This window comes from Zootoca vivipara, chromosome 1 (genome assembly GCF_965207765.1).
Source record: "Zootoca vivipara chromosome 1, rZooViv2.hap1.1, whole genome shotgun sequence".
Taxonomy (NCBI): domain Eukaryota; kingdom Metazoa; phylum Chordata; class Lepidosauria; order Squamata; family Lacertidae; genus Zootoca; species Zootoca vivipara.
In genome coordinates this window covers 54207596-54227759 of record NC_142582.1, presented here as the reverse complement: position 1 = coordinate 54227759, position 20164 = coordinate 54207596, and the positions used below count along the sequence as shown (strand labels likewise).

The 20164-nt window shown below is 43.9% G+C and overlaps 1 protein-coding gene across 1 annotated transcript in view; it reads right to left on the bottom strand.

Annotated features, from left to right (window-relative positions):
• The window catches only part of COL18A1 (collagen type XVIII alpha 1 chain), a 157636-nt gene extending 140231 nt beyond the window's left edge, over positions 1-17405 (bottom strand). The window contains exons 1-2 of the mRNA XM_035124182.3: positions 17279-17405; positions 17105-17172 (exon numbers count right to left, since the gene is read on the bottom strand). Of these exons, the coding sequence (XP_034980073.1) occupies positions 17105-17172; positions 17279-17289 (79 nt within the window). The 5' untranslated portion in view covers positions 17290-17405. The remainder of the gene's footprint in view (positions 1-17104; positions 17173-17278) is intronic.
• Between the last annotated feature and the right edge of the window lie 2759 nt (positions 17406-20164).

Below are 20164 nucleotides of genomic sequence, written 5' to 3'. Positions count from 1 at the left end.
GTTCACTTCTGTTGGTATCATGTGGAGCAGGCCCAAGAGTTTTTTCAGCAAGGTGGGACACTTAAGCTCCAGCTGGTTCACCCACACCGTTCCAACTTCACTGCTGCCTTGCCCCAACACAACCAGGTAAGCCACTGTCAGGAAAGTGGTTCTGTGGCACCCCCACCACACCAGCTGCTCCTGGTTTTATTTGCACATAGATTCATTCCAGTTTATCAGGCATTTGCTTTTCAATTAGATCACTATAAGTATCCTCCTGGGCTATGGATTTTCATCCTCAGATTCTGCACCACCAGGCAGTTTCAGATTCTACATCCATAGGAAAATAAATGCACATTAGTGAAAATTCTCCCCCCCCCAATAAGCTGCCCAGTTTGCATGCTTCATCCCTTCGTTCTTTTGTCTGTCCTGAACCTACTAATAATCAATCTCATTGGATAACCCTAAATTTTTGTATAATGCGAAGAAAGTAATTGTTTGAAAAGTACTGATACTTTAGTCTGGTGCATTATTTCTAGAGAAGCAGAGTGTTTCATAATATCTCTTACCCCCCTCTACTCCCCCCCCAAAGGGTTACAATTAGGTCTGTCCTCTCTCAATGCTGCCTTGCCAGTAATTAGCCGAGCTTCCCCATCGATATATTCTTCCCTGAAATTTGCACTACATCTGCCTCATCTTGGAGAAAATAAGTCAGTCAATGATTCATGGTCAGTCAGACAGGCAGATCTGGTTGGCCATCAACTATTATAAAACTGATGTCCAGCTGCTGCCAAAATGGAATTTCTGAAAAGAAATGACTTACTAAATGGACCAAGTTCTTCCCACTGAGGCATTTTAATGGAAATTAAGTGCCTCACCTAACACATTTTTAAGCATATGCCCTTCAATCAGCCTTCAGTCAGTATTCTGCAAGTCTCTTTTTTTAATAACAATTTATTAAATTTTTCCAATTAAACACATTTAAAAACATTGAACAAAACAAACAAACATTCAATACAACACAATACATACATCACTCTTTTTAAACTTCTCACAATCTCCTATTAAGAATACTCCGCCGAGTTTGACTTCCCTCCCTCCCCTCAATAGGTTTTCTAATCAATTCTTATCTCGCAGTTCCTTTATATCTAGTCCTTAAAGTCAATTCGTAGGATTTATTTCAAGCCTGCAAGTGTCTTTAAACTTCTACAGTTCTTTTCCATATAATCCACAAATTTACTCCAGTCTCTTAGAAACCTTGTCTCCCTCTGGTTTCGAATCCTGCTAGTCAGTCTCGCTAATTCTGCATATTCAATCATCTTTGTCTGCCACTCTCCAATTGTCAGTAAGTCCTGGGTCTTCCATTTTTGGGCTAGTAATGTCCTCGCCGCGGTTGTCGCATACAGAAATAGAATATTGTCCTCCTTGGTTATCTCTTGACCTATCATTCCTAACAAAAATGCTTCTGGCTTTTTGGGAAAAGTATATTTAAAAATCTTTTTCAGTTCATTATAAATCATTTCCCAAAAACCTTTAACCTTTTCACATTTCCACCACATATGATAAAAATCCCCTTCCTTTTCATTGCATTTCCAGCACATTCTATTACTCATTCTATACATTTTTGCTAATTTCACTGGGGTTAAATGCCATCTATACATCATCTTCCAAACATTCTCTTTCAAGGCGGTACATGCTGTAAATTTTAATGTTTGGTTCCATAGTTTCAACCACGCATCATATTCAATATTATGCCCAAAGTCTTTTGCCCATTTCATCATTACCTCTTTCGTCAGTTCATCTTTAGTATACCATTCTAACAGCAAATTATACATTTTGGACAACAATTTTGTTCTGCCTTCTAGCAACTCTATTTGAAATTTGGAACTTCTCTCCTCAAAACCAATCTTTTTTATCTTTTATGAATATATCATTTATTTGGTGGTATTGCAGCCAGCTCGTCAAAGATACTTTGACCTCTTCATAGGGTTTTAATTTCCAACCTTGTTCAGATTTTCTTAAAAGTTCTTCATATATTGGTCTCTCCCCTTCCATATTCACCTTTTTCACTGTAATTACCTCCATTGGTGAAATCCACCATGGGGTCTTAGTCTCTAACAGCGCTTTGTTTCTTTCCCATACTTCAAATAGTGACCTTATCACATGATTTGTAAATCCTTTATGGGTTTTTTTCTTATCATACCAAAGATATGAATGCCAGCCTGCTCTGTTGTCGAATCCTTCCAGATCTAACAAATCCGTATTTCCCAATGTTATCCAGTCTTTTATCCAGCAGAGTCATGACGCTTCAAAGTATAATTTCAAGTCTGGCATGGAGAATCCGCCTCTTTCTTTCCTATCGACTAGAATTTTATATTTTATTCTTGGTTTCTTCCCCTGCCAGACAAATCTTTGTAAATCTTTTTGCCATTCTTTGAATTGTCTCGTCCCCTTTATGATAGGTATTGTTTGAAACAAGAATAACATTTTGGGTAGTACGTTCATCTTTATTGCTGCTATTCTGCCGAGAAACGACAACTTCTTCCTGTTCCATATTTCTAAATCCTTCTTTATTTCTTTCCATGCCGGTTCATAATTATCATTAAACAAATTTATATTTTTTGCTGTCATCCATAAGTATTCTGCAAGTCTCAATGCCACCTTGTTGGGTGCCTCTTAGGCATCTGGCTGACAACCACAAGAACAGGACGCTAGACTAGATGGGCCTTTGGTCTGATCTAGCAAGAGTTTTCCATAACCTCTTTATCCCGTCCATTAACAGATACAGATAGCACAAAACCAAATGGGAAGTCCCACCCTGCCAGGTAAAGCAGATCAAGGAAGCTACGTCACTGTATGTATCAAAACAGGAGCTGACTTGCATGAGAACCTGGCTCCTACCAACAGGTAATTTTGGTCATCAATGTAAGTGGCATGAAAATCATGCTCCTATCGGTAGATCACATGAAACACACAACCCTTTCAACTTTGGCAGCTGCAGATTTCACTCTATGCAGTGTTGTCTCAGACTCTCAGTCAAGCGCACAAGGACTTTGCTGCATGTGAAGTGATTCTTAGTACCTTTTAAAAGCAAAAAATGCAAATGATAAGCAGCTGCATCAGGAATTGATAAAGTGAAAAATAAGAAACGAAAAGAAAACCTACCCTACTGGACATGTGCTCACATCCATCTGAGAATCTAGTTTTTTTCTACAAGTCCTGCAAACCCAGTCCTCTTAATACTTTGGGCTGGATTCAACTAACCTGATGCCTTGTGCTCTCCTTCTCCACCCATACCAAATTTGGGGGGGCGGGTAGAGAGAGAGAGAGAGATTGGGAACAGCATGTGGAGAAGTGGGGGGGGGGGGTCATTCTCTCTGGCAAGAGAAATGCTTGCACTGCCAGAATGACTGGAAGAGCATGATGCTGAATTCCACACACTGTTTTGGTGTTGATATGTTTATGATTGCACCATTTAGTCAAGACTTTCTATCTGTCTTCTGGATAGATTAATATCATGCCTCAGAGACATGAAGCAAATTCTACAAGCGTGGTTGTGAATGCCTCCTACATTAAGATGATAAAAAGTGACTTGCCACTTTATTACCCAAAATGATTTGTTTTGACATAAGCCCAAAATGAAGCTGTTCCCCCTCCAGCCACTCAGTTCTTTCCATATTATCTGATTATACATCCATATACTATGCTTCTCGCTTCACCTAAGGCATGGTGAGAATAATCCCAAGGTACTGCTGAGAAAATTGATTACATACTAGAATATATACAAGCTTTCCAAATGTCCGTATCAGGTGTCTTATTGATGATCGTCTTCCAAAGCAACTACTGTACTCTATTCTGAACTTTGGAAAGCGTAATGCTGGAAGTCAACAAAAGAGGTTTAAAGACTGTCTCAAGGCAAATCTTTAAAAAATCTAGTATAAACACTGACAACTGGGAAACACTGGCCTGCGAGTGCTCCAATTGGAGAACAGCCTTTACCAAAGGTGTCATGGGCTTTGAAGACACTCGAACTCAGGACGCAAGGGAGTAACGTGCTAAGAGGAAGGCACACTTGGCAAATCCACACCGTAATCAACTCCTGCCTGGAAACCAATGTCCTCACTGTGGAAAAGGACGTGTGGATCCAGAATTACAGACTCATTGTTAAAACCGTGTTTATGGAAGACAATCTTACTCAGCTACGAGTGATCACCAAAGAGAGAAAGAGACATTATTCGCCCTAAATAGATGGCTCCTCTGCCCCTTTCCCTAAGTTTGTTTCCGTTTTACTAGAGAATATGAGATCCATAAAACTAAGCATTTTGCCTTGTTTGGCAAACACGGCCAGTGAGCTTGTTAGCTTTTATTGAGCTCTTAAACCAGCAGGTCCTTAAGCTTGTTTGAGCAGAAAGTCAGCACTTTTAAAGTACCTCTTAGGTTTGTTCAGCTTCACTTCTGTCCTGTTCCTGAAGTATTTGCACAGAATGCAAGAAAACTGAAAGCAAGTGACAGAACAGATCAAAATGTGTTACTGTATTTCAAAGAAAATTGTCTACTTTAACCAGCTAAACAAAACCTCTTCCAATCTGTATGCCTGCATTTGAAATAAGCATGGTAAAGGGTGCATAGCACATCTATGATGCCTTAGACACATTAGGGGAAATTCTATTAGGAAAAATAGAAAAAAGGAGGATAGTTGGAAAGAGAAATTGTAAGGCAATTGTCTGCCTACAACATTTTGCTATTATATGTATTCTACTTTTAATAAATTTATAGATGGGGGAATCAGACCTTTTTGCCTCTGTCATTAATGGCAGTTGTAATCCAGGCCATTTCACAAGGTGGGATGCATTGCTGCTACATTCCATCAGTCCACCTATTCTTCCCCCACCCAAAATGTGCAGGTACTCATTTTGATCCATTCTCACTCTAGTTACACCAGACAGGGAAGGGCAGAGAATGGCAGCCTCATCAGAGCAGGAGATAACATTCCTGCAGGGAGAATGGAGCATCCTGCTCCAGCACTGCCTGGTCCCCCACTACCAGAAACATTATATAACTGGAGTTCCTTAGCCACAATTGGATAGCAGGTAGAAGGCACATCTCCCTACCCCACCCCATCCCCAGGCCCAAATTCATACTCTGAGATTCTCAGAAGTTGCTTGCTACCTTTACATAATTAGGAGTTTTATCTACCCATGTTATATAGACAGTACTCTGAGGACTTTTGGAGACGCATACTACCTGCTTCCCAATATTTTCCAGTCAAAATTCTCTGCTGTTGGAAATCTTTGCAAAAATACAAACCAAACAGCTGAAAAGGGACAGGAGGGGAATACTATGTAATCACGAGAGAGGGTGAGAATCAGGAAGGTAGGTAAAAGAAATAAATTATAATGCGTGGATATTTATGTATCAGTTGGCAAACGGTCCCAAAGCAAGCTAACAAGGTAATGTGACTTTAGATACTGAAAGCTAGAACCACTTTTTCTATTACCTATATTTTAACATGCAGCTCGCTTTTATCTCTCACTACAGACATTTAGGGCTTGGAGTTCACTGGTTATTATTTTATTGTATGGAAGGCTGAGGTGAGGGAGATGCTAGGAATGTTATCTGGTTAAGATTCCTCTCTACTTTGTAATAAAGAGAGGGAGTTCAGGACTCTTTTATATGCCATGACAGCTACAGGGAAAGAACCATGGGAGTTTTCAAAGAAAATGCAAATGCATAAATCATAGTTAAGCCTTCTAAATACAGCACTAGGCAGACTATGATCTGGAAGTATTTGGTGAGGGGCTGACACAGTAAAAGCAAACAAAAGTGACTCTTATTTTGGGCAGCTGTACCTATCAAACATAAACCAATTTGTCAAAAGGGTCAATTACTAAAGCCTGCAGCACACACTGCTTGCTTCTTGTGCTAGGCCATGAAGTCACACTAACACCCAATTCCAGAGTAACCAAACATTTCACCCTCAGATGTTGCTGGACTAGATGTGGCAATTCCAATCATCCTTGACCATGGTTTGCCCATTAGGTGTCCTCCATGCTTTGGGCATGTGATGTGGTTAGCCCATTGCGAAGCAAGCCTGCCATTCTAGGATATCTCTTTAAAACTACAATATCTATTATTCTCAAACTGGTATACTGAACAACTTTATTATATGGACCTAAAGTAACATCTGAAAACTTCAGACAACTCACACCATAATTTCACCATGCAAGCAAGACAGTATGAACTTGCAGAACCTAAACTTCCATACAATGGAGTAATAATAAAAAGAGGACACAGCACAAGGTGTAGCTATCATGTATACCCACATGTATATATACACCAACACAAACATATCAACTGTGACTTTAAAACCTGAAAAAGTAGCAATACAGTGGGACCTAGACTTACAAGCTACTCGACATCCGACGTTTTCGAGTTACGAACGAAAAAAGGGGCCGTGCGCTTACGGTTTTTTAAACATCTGAACGGAAAACCCATTTGCGGCTAGATGTGGTTTCCTCGACTTACGAGTTTTTAGATGTGGTTTCCTCGTCTTACGAATTTTTCTGTTTCCAATGCATTCCTATGGGAAACCGCTTTTCCTATGGGAAACTCGACTTACGAAGTTTTCGACCTACAAGTGTGCATTCGGAACAGATTAAAGTCAAGGTCCCAGTGTACATATTAGTGGGAAGCTTCATTTATAGGTCAGGTTTCAGGTTATTAATCTAATATGAACATCAAAGAGCAAACTGTTATTTCTTTGGCCAATATAAAAATAAGCTGCTTGTTTCTGCCAAAAACAACCTATCTAGGATAGGAGAAGTTAACATGGCAGTTTGCTAACTTCTTTTAATTTGTGCCATCAGAACAGTCAGTGCACATGTATCCTTTAAAAAGTTAATTTTGATGTCAAAGGAAAGAACAAATCCCTCCCTCCCCAGATTAGTGCTACTACCTCCCACAAAGCTCAATGGAAGATTCTCATAATCTTCAAGGGACGGGATGTCTTGAGGGAGGAAACACTTGTAGATAAAGAAAGAAGCACAGTGGTAATAAGCAGAGAGAGGAGATAACAAGTCAGGTATTTACTTTCCATGGAACCAATCTTGGAACTAAAAGGGCAACAAGTTCCAGTCAATTTCTGCATGGATTTCCATGCCAATATCCAAACATTGCAAACATCACAGCATGGACATTAAAGCAGCATTTCTCAAAGCTTGTGAACTTATGCCCTCTTCTACATTTATTCTGCCCTCTGTCCCCCAGAACAGCCATCCCAGCATAATCATCAATCTGTTTGACAGCAGAATGTGCAGAAATCCTTCTGCATAGTTGTGAAAACCTACCGGTATGTTTGATAATGGAACTCACCACAAGCACAAGAGTCACATGTCAGATTGGTGCTTTTGGACAATACTGCAGAGCATAGCTGTCAAGTTTTCCCTTTTCTCGCGAGGAAGCCTATTCAGCATAAGGGAATTTCCCTTTTAAAAAGGGAGAACTTGACAGCTATGCTGCAGAGGCTATAATGGGATGCAAGTGAGAAGGTAGCCTCTTCTAGCAAGTTATGATTCTTAACTCACCTGACTTAGGCATAACTTGTTACTGGCCTTCCTTAACCCAATGTAGGATCATTTTAAATATTATTCTATTGTGTTTGCATATTACTCCTCCTCCAATGAGCTCAAGGCAGCATACATGGCAGTAGCTCCTTTTGTCTTTATGACAAATGCTTTGAACCATGACTCCCATCATCCCTGACCATTGGTCATGCTTGCTGGGATGTAATCCTAAACATCTGGAGGGCACTACAATGGGGATGGCTGGTTTAACTAACAAATCATCTTGTTCTCAGAGTGGGCAACAAGATGCTTATTGGAAACCCACAAGCAAAACGTGAGTGCAATAGCACTCTCCCTCCCATGAACCCCAGAAACTGGTGTTCAGAGGCATCCTACCTCTGATTACTGGAAGGTAATATATACTGCCATCATCACTAAAAGCCATTTATAGTCTTGTAAATTTGTCTAATCTTCTTTTAAAGTCAGCCAAGTTGGTGGTCATCACTACATCTTGTAAAAGCAAATTCCATGGTTTTACTACGCACTGTGTGAAGTACTTTGTTTTGGTCTGCCCAGAACCTCCCAACATTCAACTTCTAGCATTATGGGGGAAAGAAGGGTATTTTCCTTATCCACTATCCCCATACTATATATAAATTTATATTTATTATGTCCTCCCTTTCCTAAACTAAAAGGCCCCCAAAATTGTATATTTCCCTTTTCCTCTTAGCAAAGTTATTGTTTTGGTTGCTCTTTTTTTGGAAGCACAGCCATCGTAACTACCGTGTTTCCCCTTTTTTAAGACACCGTCTTATAACTTTTTCCCCTCAAAAAAACACACGGTGTCTTATTTTCAGGGGATGTCTTATTTTTTTAATTATGTTTTTATGGTACCTTAAGGCCTCCTTGGCCGGGCCGGCCGAGGGCTCGGGGTGCTGCTGGGTGCTCTGCATGGTGCTGCTGGGCACTCTGCGAGGCGCTGCAGCAGCAGCAGCAGGTTCCAGGCACCAAGGCGACAGGTCGCTGGCTCTTTGCTCTGCCCAGCACTGCCGGGCGCTCGGCGCTGCGGAGCGCTCCGCTCTGCAGCCGCCGATTCCGGCGGCGGGGCGGCAGACCTCCTCGGCTGGGGCAGGAAGAGGCCAGGCTGTTGGCTCGGCGCTCCGCCCGCTGCAGGGCGCTCCGAGCGCTCGGCGCTGCGGAGCGCTCCGCCCTGCAGCCGCCGATTCCAGCGGCGGGGAGGCAGGTCTCCTCGGCCGGGCCAGGAAGAGGCCAGGCCGCTGGCTTGGCGCTCCGCCCGCTGCAGGGCGCTCCGAGCCCTCGGCGCTGCGGAGCGCTCCGCTCTGCAGCCGCCGATTCCGGCGGCGGGGCGGCAGACCTCCTCGGCTGGGGCAGAAAGAGGCCAGGCTGTTGGCTCGGCGCTCCGCCCGCTGCAGGGCGCTCCGAGCCCTCGGCGCTGCGGAGCGCTCCGCCCTGCAGCCACTGATTCCGGTGGCGGGGCGGCAGGTCTCCTCAGCTGGGCAAAAAAAAAAAGAAAGAGGCAGGCCGATCCTATGCGGAGCGAACCTTCATCTGCCCGCGCTTCAGCATGCGGGACCCGGGAGACGCTGCAGCGGGGAGAAGAGGCAAAGGGGGAGGAGGAGGAGGCGGTGGAGGGGGAGGTGGCTCCGGCTTCGCCTCCTTTCCTCCCTTGCAAGGCTCCTCGGCAGCCCCAGCGGAAGGCAGAACCTCGGGCCCGGGAGCCCCCAGCCGGCACTCACTGAAGGGAAAGGACTCAGCATGCCGGCGACGTGGCTCGCGTGTCTGTTAGCTGCCCCCATCGCTTGGATTCACACCGCCTCTGCCATTTTCCTGGGGCTCCGCACATGCCCGGCAGCAGCACGGGGGGGCTTCTCTCCCCCTTCGCGTCCTCCCTTCACAGCCCCCTGACAAACCCACCGCCTCCGCCGCTACCACCATGCTGCGGACCCGGCTCGGAGGTTTCAGTGGTGGTTTCGGAAGAGGGAGCGGGGGGCCCGCTTCGGCAGAGATTAAAAACTCTCGCGCGCTCTGCGAATGCGGCAGGCGCGCAAAAACTAAATAACTAAAACAACAACAGGGGGACGAAGAGCGTGCGGGGTGGCAGCAGTGGCGGAGGTGGCGATAGCGAGGCTGGCCACCCTCAGGAGCTCTATCCAGGGCCGTCTTAGGTATGGCTTATTTTCGGGGTGTGGCTTATATTTCTCAAATGCTTGAAAATCCTGCTACGTCTTATATTATGACTACGTCTTAAAAAGGGGGAAACACGGTATTTATAGTATTCCAACTGTGGTTGCACCATAGATTAGCATAAATACATTGTGATGTTGTCTGTTTTATTTTCATTCCCTTTCCTAATTATCCCCAACATGAAATTCACTTTCCTCACAGCTGCCACATGCTGGGTAAACATTTTCATTCCACTACAAGATCTCTGGTCAGTTACCACCAGTTCAGATCCTATGGGTATATATGTGAATATAGGATTTTTTTTGCCCCAATGTGCATCATTTTGTGCTTGTTTGCACTTTCCAGTATGCAGGTGATACACAACTGGAAGGTAACACTAACATAAAAAAATCTTTGCATGAGGGTTCTTCACATTCAGCATCAGGAATGTGAGGTATTTCTGATCTTCACACATGTGCTTTTCTAAGTGCTGAAAACGCTAAAGAGTCGTTTAGTACTCTGTGCTTTTGGTTTGTGGAAATAACAGTTCCACATTAGAAAGCCAGGTGAGACAGTCCCACACAGACAGAGACAATGGGAGGAATTCAAGGTCTCTCCTCATTTTGGCATTTTGGCATGCCAGACAAAACAATCCCCACTCTCCTCCCCACCACCATGCACTCTTCAAGTGTTCTCCTGACTCTCCCCAGAGCTAGTATGGAGGACAGAGAGTTCTCTTGTGCATGTGGAAGTCCTTGCACACAGGACTTCTGCTGACAACTCATTAGTTGATTCTTGCCCATTATGTCTAGCCAGAAGTACATGTCCACAACATCCACAATGAACCAATCTAGAAGGATAGCTCCCTAGCATTCACCGAGTGTGCTTTCCAGCACCGCCTTGCATCAGAGGAACACAGAGAGAGACCATTTTCACCCATTTCCCTTCCTTCTAGCAATCATAGAATCATAGAGTTGGAAGAGACCACAACCACCACCACCCCAAAAAAAACCCCACCCAAATCCCATCCTGTTCCCAACACTCTGGAGCAGATGGAGGGTGAGGCGCTGAATGGGGGGAAGCAGTGAAAGTTTCTGCCCTCCTGGCTCCACTGTTGGAACCTTTGCTGGAACAAAATGCCTTTTGTCAGCTGAGAGACACTGTTAGATACAACCCATTGCTGGCAAAGAGAGAACACAGTAGGGAAAACACAGGACTGTCTGCAAGAACTACAGAGTAGGAACAGAATACTGTAGATGTCTACTAATTAGTTAGTATGGGGGGGGGGGTTAATACAATACATCCCTGCATTAGAAGATGTGCAAGAACTTATTAAAAAGATATAGCACCCCAGAAAAGCTCCACACAATTAGGCTTTTACTACTAAATTACATTTCAATCTTCTCCTTCATATTTGGTAATAATTACATAAATATGAACAAAGGTACAATGCATGGAGAACAGCAAAAGGAATGTCAATCTGTGTGTATGTACACATGAGTCTACTGACAAGGTGACCATTACATCACCAACCAGGCATTTTGTAGCTGCCCTTTATAGTCTATTCAGAGCATATTTCTGTGGACTGTCAATGCAAATTGCACATAGTTTCACAGCAATACAGAAGAAACTATACTGGTTCTTTCATTGATTTTACATGAATCTTGAGACTGCATAAAGCGCAACAATCAGAATGTCACCATTTCAAAAGCACAGCTCATATTGCACACATCAAAATCTCTCAGGAGCCATTTAGGATAATTTAATTTTATCCTGTTGAGAAACAAGATACCAGTGGCCAATGCCTTAGGAAAATCCAAAAGTGCATTTGGAGGCAGATTGATTATCAAACGCTGCACATATTCACATCCAGTGCCCTTTTAATAATAAAAAAGTATATGAAGAACATAAACAGTTCAATTACACCGCAATTTTTCAGCAGATCAGTAATGAGCAGAATAATGATCTGGATAGGCTCTTATCTTGCCACCCTTCATCAGCTGAGATCCCAGGGCACTTTACAAGGCAGACATCAAAACATTAAGCTCCCTTTTTATCTCACCGTTTGTCCAAAAAGTGCAAGTTAACCCACAACTCCTTCTTTGTTTAGTGATGGATCTCCATCAAGCACTTTCAGATAATTCTCTGATTCCCAAATGAACCATGTCAGTCTAGAATTTGTCTGAAATATTGCACACATCTAAGCTTCAGAAAATACCACATTACAGCAAGCAGAATGTTGGTGGAATTGTATGCAAGTCACTGCTCTCCTCCGATGACAACTGAAGCTGATTAAGAGACATCAGCCAAGATTAAGAGACATCAGTCCTCCTTCTCACTCTAGATCCCCTTCTCCATAGGTCACTACAAGCCCCTGCCCCCAACAAATTATGTAGTATTTATACCCACCCACCACCTCTGTCTCACTCACACAAAATGTGGAACTAGAAGTGATGGTTGGAGAGGGTGTGTGGAGAACAAGAAGGGGCCTTCTTGGAGGGCCTAGGTGATCAGAAATTCAACATGGCAGCCAATGCGGGTGTTCTATTTTTTACATTCTAATAAAGCACAGACATTTTGCTTAAATTGCAAGTCCACCCACCTGTCATGCTGCTAGGGTTGAGAGTTTTGAATCCAGCCTACTGTCCAGATTCAGTCTCCTCCTACCCGTTTTAAACAAACCATCGTTAACATTAACTACAATGTTTCAGGCTGCAGAAGCAACAAACCATTGTTAAGCATTGTTAAGGAAAATAGCTGAACTCCTCCTGGCCATGCCACAAAAGGGCAGAGAAGGTTCACCTGATCTTATTCACATCACTTCAACCTATGCAGTCAGTACCTTTGATGGGGAAAATCCTTTCAACACTATCAGTTTAGTCAAGGACAGGCTCTCCACATATGAACTGACCTGGACCTTGCAATCATTATCTGAAGCCCTTCTTCGTGTGTCTCCTGCATGAGCGCTCTGGAGGGGGCAATAGGAGAAAGGGCCTTTTCTGTGGTAGCTCCCCATTTGTGGAATGCTCTCTCCAGGGAAGCTCGCTGGTGCTTTCACTATGTATCTTTAGGAGCCAGGCAAAAATGTTTCTCTATAACCAGGCCTTGGGATGATTAACATTCAATAGCCTTTTAAATGTGTTTGTGGGAGGGGGAATTTGTTTTGTTGTTTTCATTTTGTATTTTGTGTTCTCATGTTGCATTTTTATATTGTGAACTGTTCTTTGATCTTCGGATGAAGAGTGGTATACAAATTTAATAAATAATAATAATAACTAGATCTAAATTCATCAATATACTACCATAGTATACCATACAAAGAAGTAGCATCTCCAATATTTGTTCATAGGGTCACTAACCTTTCTTTTCAACTGATTTGATCTTAACACCTTTTCTCTTTGTTTCATGCACATTGTCTTAAGAAACAGAACCTCCTTCTGTAAGTTGAATATTGACAGTCAATTCACACACTGGTATGTCAGAGGATATGAATAAAGTGCTCCCCAGCAAGTAACTTCTACAGTTGGCTTAATATAAAATGGGGGAGCACACACTCATCTGCATTATATACTCGCCAATAATTCCATATTGTAAGCTAGAATTGTGAACGGGGCATACATCCATGAAGTTGCTGGTTTTAATTCAAGAGGCTCATGTGGAACTTACTATATACAAAGGAGCCATGAACTTATCCTGTGCATTAAAGGGTACCTGTCATGGAAACCACATACAGCAGGGCTGATGAACCTCTGAGCCTTCAGGTGCTGTTGAACTCAGCCAGCTAGGAATGATGAAAATTGGGAGTCCAGGAACATCTGGACTCTGGATGCCCATCCCTGACCCTACGTGTGTCTTCTCTGCAAACCAATGGGAAACTTAATATGAATGTTTTCTTTCCAAAGCAGAAAGGTTTCAGCCGTGAAGAGATGTGTCCTTAAAAGTTGACCAGCTCAGCTCCAGGGTGATTTCTTGTTAAACTCTGAGGAGGGCAATGCAGCAGAAAACAGCTGCACAACAATGTCAGCACCAGGAGCTTATCATCTGTATTAATGAAACCTGCCATACAAATATGTGACATTCAACACTTTTTCTTCCATGGATAGATTGCAAACGCGGAGGAAAGAGAGCGGGAAAACTGCATCTGGCCTCTGCAAACTTTCCTCTTCTTGTCCTAACACGTTCACTTCGGCTCAATCAAATAGATGTTACCTTTAGAAGTCAGAGAATGAAACAGTCCTAAAGCTCCCATTAAGCAGTGTTAAAGAGGTCTCCCTTCCCTTCCCCCCTACCAGTCAATACAAGCAGGGTCTAATGGAATGTGTGCATTTGTTGACAGAATGCGTCACTCAAGGTTCCACTCAAAGACAGTACATGCGGATCACACTTAAGCACCCTAGAGCTTTAAAGCCAAACAATGTTTCACATTTAATAGTTTAACCAATAGTGCAGATACATAAGAGTTTTATTAGCTCATGACTCATGAATAGCCAAAGGCATTTTAAATAAATCTTAAAAGTGCCTCAGAACACCTGCCTGGCAAACACTTAGGTTCATGTTGTCTCACTGTCTTCATGGACTACACTCTCATCAGTGTTTACAGACCAGCTCCTATGTGGATAAAACAATACAGAGGTTATTTGCCTAAAATGTACAAACTTTTTATTAGTCTTGCTCGACTCCTTTAAAGACTATCAATATCTAAGTGTCTCTGCAGGGTTCTAGGATTAAATTAGCAACCAGGACACCTGAGCTTTTTTCAGCTTATGCTGCACAGCTGTAGAGCAAATAATATTCTCATGACTTCTTGCACATTTCATCTGTCAAAGGTCTAAAATCTAGATTTCCAGTTATCAGTGTATGGCCAGGTTTCAGATGCAAAAAAGGGTGAAGGAATTCCATCACCTAACAGCTTTGGTCACTATGCACATTTGCACACAACATGCATAAAAAATAAGAAGTGGCACAAATAGGAACTAGCCTAAAACATTCATAGAAAACCTTTTACATACTTTATTCTGACAACTCTTCCTTGGATGTTAGTCCTAGAGAGTCCCAAACATGGCACATCAGTTTCATGGCACATCTACATGGAGGATCAGAACCATATCCAACACCCAGTTAACACACACCAAGTCCACATACAGTAAATTTGTAGTTTAGGCTGTGCTGGTTTGCCAACAAACTAAGGTGATGGTGGGAGCCTGCAGCACCTATGCAATCTGAATAAGTGGGTATCTAATGGCACTGCAATTTATTTGTCCATCACCATATATATTGGCTTTTTCAAGTTATATTTCCTTTACTTCTAGCTGTGCATTGAGCTGAAACACAGGAAGCTCCTCTGCAGAGATAATTTTAACTAGGATTTCAATGGAACTTGCACAAGCAAAGCATCTTATGAGCTATAGCCTCAGGGCCACTTCCTAAGACTTAGAGGGTTTCACAAGTGATGCTAAAAATGCCTTTTACGGTAGTCTGGAATGTGTCACTTGCAAATGCTAGTAATACAAGACAGAAAGCAGAAAAGAACCAATTCCAATGTCAAAATGTACATAATATCTATCCAAGATAAGTTTTAAATTCACATTACAGAGATGGGGAATGCAGAAAAGGAATTTTAAACAAGACTCTCATGCCTTTGATACATTTAATGTATACACTTAAGATACATTAAAACCCATTATGTAAACTAATTAATATACATTTCCTGATCGAAGGCATTAGAGGGAAACTTATGATTAGCATATTTCATAAAAAATACATTTTCATACTTTGAATGCTATGGAGGCGGGATGAAGTGTCTTCTCCAAGCCTGGTAGGAAGCAGATTCTGGGCAAATCCTTAACTCTGAGCACAGTCTGCTGCAGAGAACCGCATTTGGCCAAGGTTGTGTTTGTTTTGCAAAACTGAGGAACACCTTTAAATCTTGAAAATCCATACAAAGCAGGGCATGCCCCTGTGCAGTTAGTGTTACTCAGAACACACCTTTTTCATGGAGTAAAGCATCCCAGAGAAGCAGGCTCTTTCTGCTCCAGTTTTCAAAACATTTGTATTCTATACCAAAGCAATTTCTTTCATTAAAAAAAATCAGTTGAATATTACACCAAGAGAAACTTAAATCCTCATTCTAACAGAGCCTCGTAAGTAATTAACCATCACAAGCACCTCTCTCTAGACACACCAAAATAACATAATTCATCAATCTAGTATAGCATATTAAGGTGTTATGATGATGTATTAAAAAGGGACGTGGGTGGCACTGTGGTCTAAACCACAGAGCCTAGGGCTTGCCGATCAGGTCAGCATTTGAATCCCCGCGATGGGGTGAGCTCCTGTTGTTCGGTCCCAGCTCCTGCCCACCTAGCAGTTCAAAAGCACATACCGCTCTGGCGGGAAGGTAAACTCCATGCGCTGCTCTGGTTCGCCAGAAGCGGCTTAGTCATGCTGGCCACATGACCCGGAAGCTGTCTGCGGACAAACACCAGCTCCCTTGGCCTATAGAGCGAGATGAGCGCCGCAACCCCAGAGTCTTCCACAACTGGACCTAACAGTCAGGGTATCTTTACCTTTACCTTTATGATATATTAATTCGCCAGCACAAGCAGTAGACTCAAGAAAAGTTTGGCTTCAGCACCTCAGGTGCACTATTTTGGCTAACCATTTAAGATATAAATTCAGGATGGAGCAGGGTGGAGACAACTCTAACCTAATCATAGGAACCAACTCCTAGGGGCCCGAGGTCCCTTCTGCCCCCCCCCATTAAAATATTTGAGAGGGTCGGGAGTTCCCAAAGTTGATGGGCCTCACCATTCAAATCGGTAATCATGTGATCAATTATGCAGGGATAGGGTTTACTCCCCCCCACACACACACACACACAATATTTCATTCAAGTTGGCACCCATGAACCTATGTCTACTCAGAACAAAGCCCCTATTTATTTCCATGGGATTTACTTGTGGGTAAACCGGGTTAGGAACTGCAACATGAAGCCGCTCAAAAAAGCGGCATGATGCGCCCCATCAGGGACTTTAGGAACTTCTGGAAAGGGGGAGGAGGAAGAGGAAGAGCGCCTCCAAGGGAGGCTGCGGCGGAGCGGCCACTTCCCAGCCACCCCATGGGAACAGGCGGCGAACTTCTCGCCGGACCTCCGGAAGGCACCGGGCACCCTTTGTGCGCTGACAGCCCCTCAGGGCGCAACGCCGGAGGGCAGAGTCCCGGGAAGCCCCCTCGGGTCGCGCATCCTGCAGGCTGGCTGAGAGGAGTCCTCCTCCGCCCCCCAGGCACCGGCGGAGGGAGAGGCTTCCCCTCACCCCAAAGTCTTTTCCGCGAGGGGGGGGGGCAGCAGGAGGTCAGCCCTCGCTGCCTCGCCGACTTACCTCGCTGTGGCGACGCGGGCGCAGCGAACAAGACAAAGAGCCCGAGCAGGAGCCGTGGCGGGAGACACCTGCGGGGAAGGGGCAACAGGTTATTTAGAGCCGAGCCAAGCCGAGCCCGCCTTCCCGCCCAGCCGCGGCCACCGGCATTCCCGCGCTCCGCTTTGCCCCGCTCACCTGGCGCGCATGGTCGCGGCTGCGCTGCGCTGAGGCGAAAAGAAGCAGCCGCTGCCTCCTCTTGCCGGGGCAGCAAGTTCTGAGCAGGACTCGCCTCCCAGGGCGCGCTCGCTCGGTCCGGCGGCTGCGGGGTCCTAGCGCCGCACGGTGTTTAGCGGAGCAGGGGGCGCCTTGAGTTCCCCCTCATCACCCAGTGCCGGATTGACGTACAGTATAAGCTAAACAAGCTATAGCTTAGGGCCCCACTCTCTTGGGGGCCCCCTCAAAAATATACTTCTTAATTGTATTTACTATTAATATACTTCTTAATCGTATTTCAGTTCAACAATTACTTTGATAAAATACATATTTTGTTATGTGCAAATGGCTTTAGATACCTATTAGGTCCCTAAATTATCATATAGCATATATTCAACACAAAAAACATTGACAATTTGTTGTTGAGGAAGGACAGCTGGACGTATAAAGGGCCCCATTACCTTCAGTAGCTTAGGGCCTCATCAAACCTAAATCCAGCCCTGATCACAGCCAAGGGCTAGCAAAGATTGGGGGGGGCTGCGTCCAGAAGGTGGCGCCTCTGCTAAGAGGTTGCCAGCGACCAAGAGATCCGCCTGCTGCTTTCTAGTCCAGCAATGGGCAGGGGAAACGCTCAAGAACGGGCATGATGGAGAGACTTGTCTCCGGTTCCCTGACCCCCAGCATGTAGTAAGGGCGCCACAGAACCCATGAGATTTAAATGCACATCACATCATTTCTCCATCTTTCTTCCAGGCAAGCAAGAGGTTCAGGGACATATTCCAGCCAGGCAGAAGCACTTGAGGAGGGTGTTGGGGCAGTGTCGGGGGGGGGGGGTTACAGGGTGGAGGTTGTTATGTACTAAGCTTGGATCCTATATTTCAGAGGTAATGGGGGGGGCTGTCTGGGGAGAGACTCCATGTCAGCATTTGACCCTCAGGTCTACGATTAGGTCTGCGATGTTTAGCCTGGAGAAGAGAAGGTTAAGGGGTGATATGATAGCCATGTTCAAATATATGAAAGGATGTCATATGGAGGAGGGAGAAAGATTGTTTTCTGCTGCTTCAGAGAAGCGGACACGGAGCAATGGATTCAAACTTCAAGAAAGAAGATTCCACCTAAACATTAGGAAGAACTTCCTGACAGTAAGAGCTGTTCGGCAGTGGAATTTGCTACCAAGGAGTGTGGTGGAGTCTCCTTCTTTGGAGGTCTTTAAGCAGAGGCTTGACAGGCATATGTCAGGATTGCTTTGATGGTGTTTCCTGCTTGGCAGGGGGTTGGACTGGATGGCCCTTGTGGTCTCTTCCAACTCTATGTTTCTATAATTCCTCATCCTTGCTCATGCTCATGAGCAGCACAGCACCTTCTAGCAAATTAAAGCCATAAGTTATGTATGTGTTGTGCAGTTCCTTCATGTGCCTCCTACCAATCCGAATCACTGGATCCCTCCAGGGATTTGAAAGAAAAACATTTTCTTCTACATTCTGTCTATGATCACATACCCATCTGTCCCCCATTCATGGGTGTAGGCATGAGGGGGCAGCTGCTCCCCAAACAAATAAAAATACTTAACTGTCCCTACCCCAAAAAAAGCCTAGCCCCCCCCCAAAAAAATCCTAGCTACACCAAACCACCATTGCCATCTTTTCTTCTTAACTCAAAATCTCCAAGTTCTCTTTCTTCATAGGTGCAGTGCTCCATCTTCCTGGGCAGTTGCCCATTTCTGTGCCTTCCCCTCCGTGGTGATCTCAGTGGGGTGATCAGAATGATAAGCATTCCAAATTACAGCTCATTAGTTTGTGGTGGGAATGCTGAAGTCCCAGTTTGCATCATTTTGCACTTCATCTGCCATTCTGTTGTCCATTCACCCAGTTCACAATTTATGAATATGTTAATTGGGGGACTCCAGTGTTTACTCCCTCTTAGTATGGAATAGTGGCTCATATTCTATGCTTCCTCTCTTGGCTGGTTATTGACATACACTTGCCCACTTATCCCATCCCACAATACTTCCTTGTGTTTCTCAGCCTCACTACCTGTTCTTTTTACCTTTGTTTTTATTACATTATTTTTGTTAACTGGTGGCAATGGGTGGTATACAAAACTCTTAAATAAATATTTAAGCCACTCTTTCCTGCCCTACTTACCTCACTTACCTCTTAAGCTCTCTTTTTCCCACAACAGTTAGCACGTCCTTTCTCTTCCATGACATCATAGTAACTCAATTATAAAAGAGGGCTTACAGACACACCACAATTTCTTACATAAACAAAAGGTGCATAATATGATGTAGAGTTCTGTGCTGCCCAATGCCTTTGCCGGTGTCAGTGATGACCACAAAGTCCTGAAATTAGGGTTTGAGAGCATCAAACAAAGATTCAGTTTATGCACCAGCAACTACTTCTGGCCAAAGAAGAGAATTACAGGGAAACCACCCATATTACAAGGCAGCCTCTTGACAGGAATAAACTCCTCATTCATGTCAAGATAGGCCAGGCTTCCTCACTTATCTGAGCAATAAGGGTTTACAGTCTACATTGCCTTTGCACACACACCTCAAAAATTGTAGGAGATAGGCATGGAAGTTTTTTTTAGCAAGTTCTGTTTTTTAGCTCAGGTCACCTGTTCCATTGTATGCAGCTGCTTGGAACAATCCCTTCTCATGGTATTAGCAGCATCACTTCTGTACATCAGACGGTAAGTTATGTCTAGAATCATAAATATGGCAACCTCTTTGACATCATTTTCCCTGGAAATGGAGTCCTAGATTGGCTGTGCTATTTATTACACTGACATCTGCTGGTAGGGTCCTTCTTCTGCATGTGTTTGAAGAGGCTCATTACAACAATTCTCCCTGAAAAGTTTAACAGA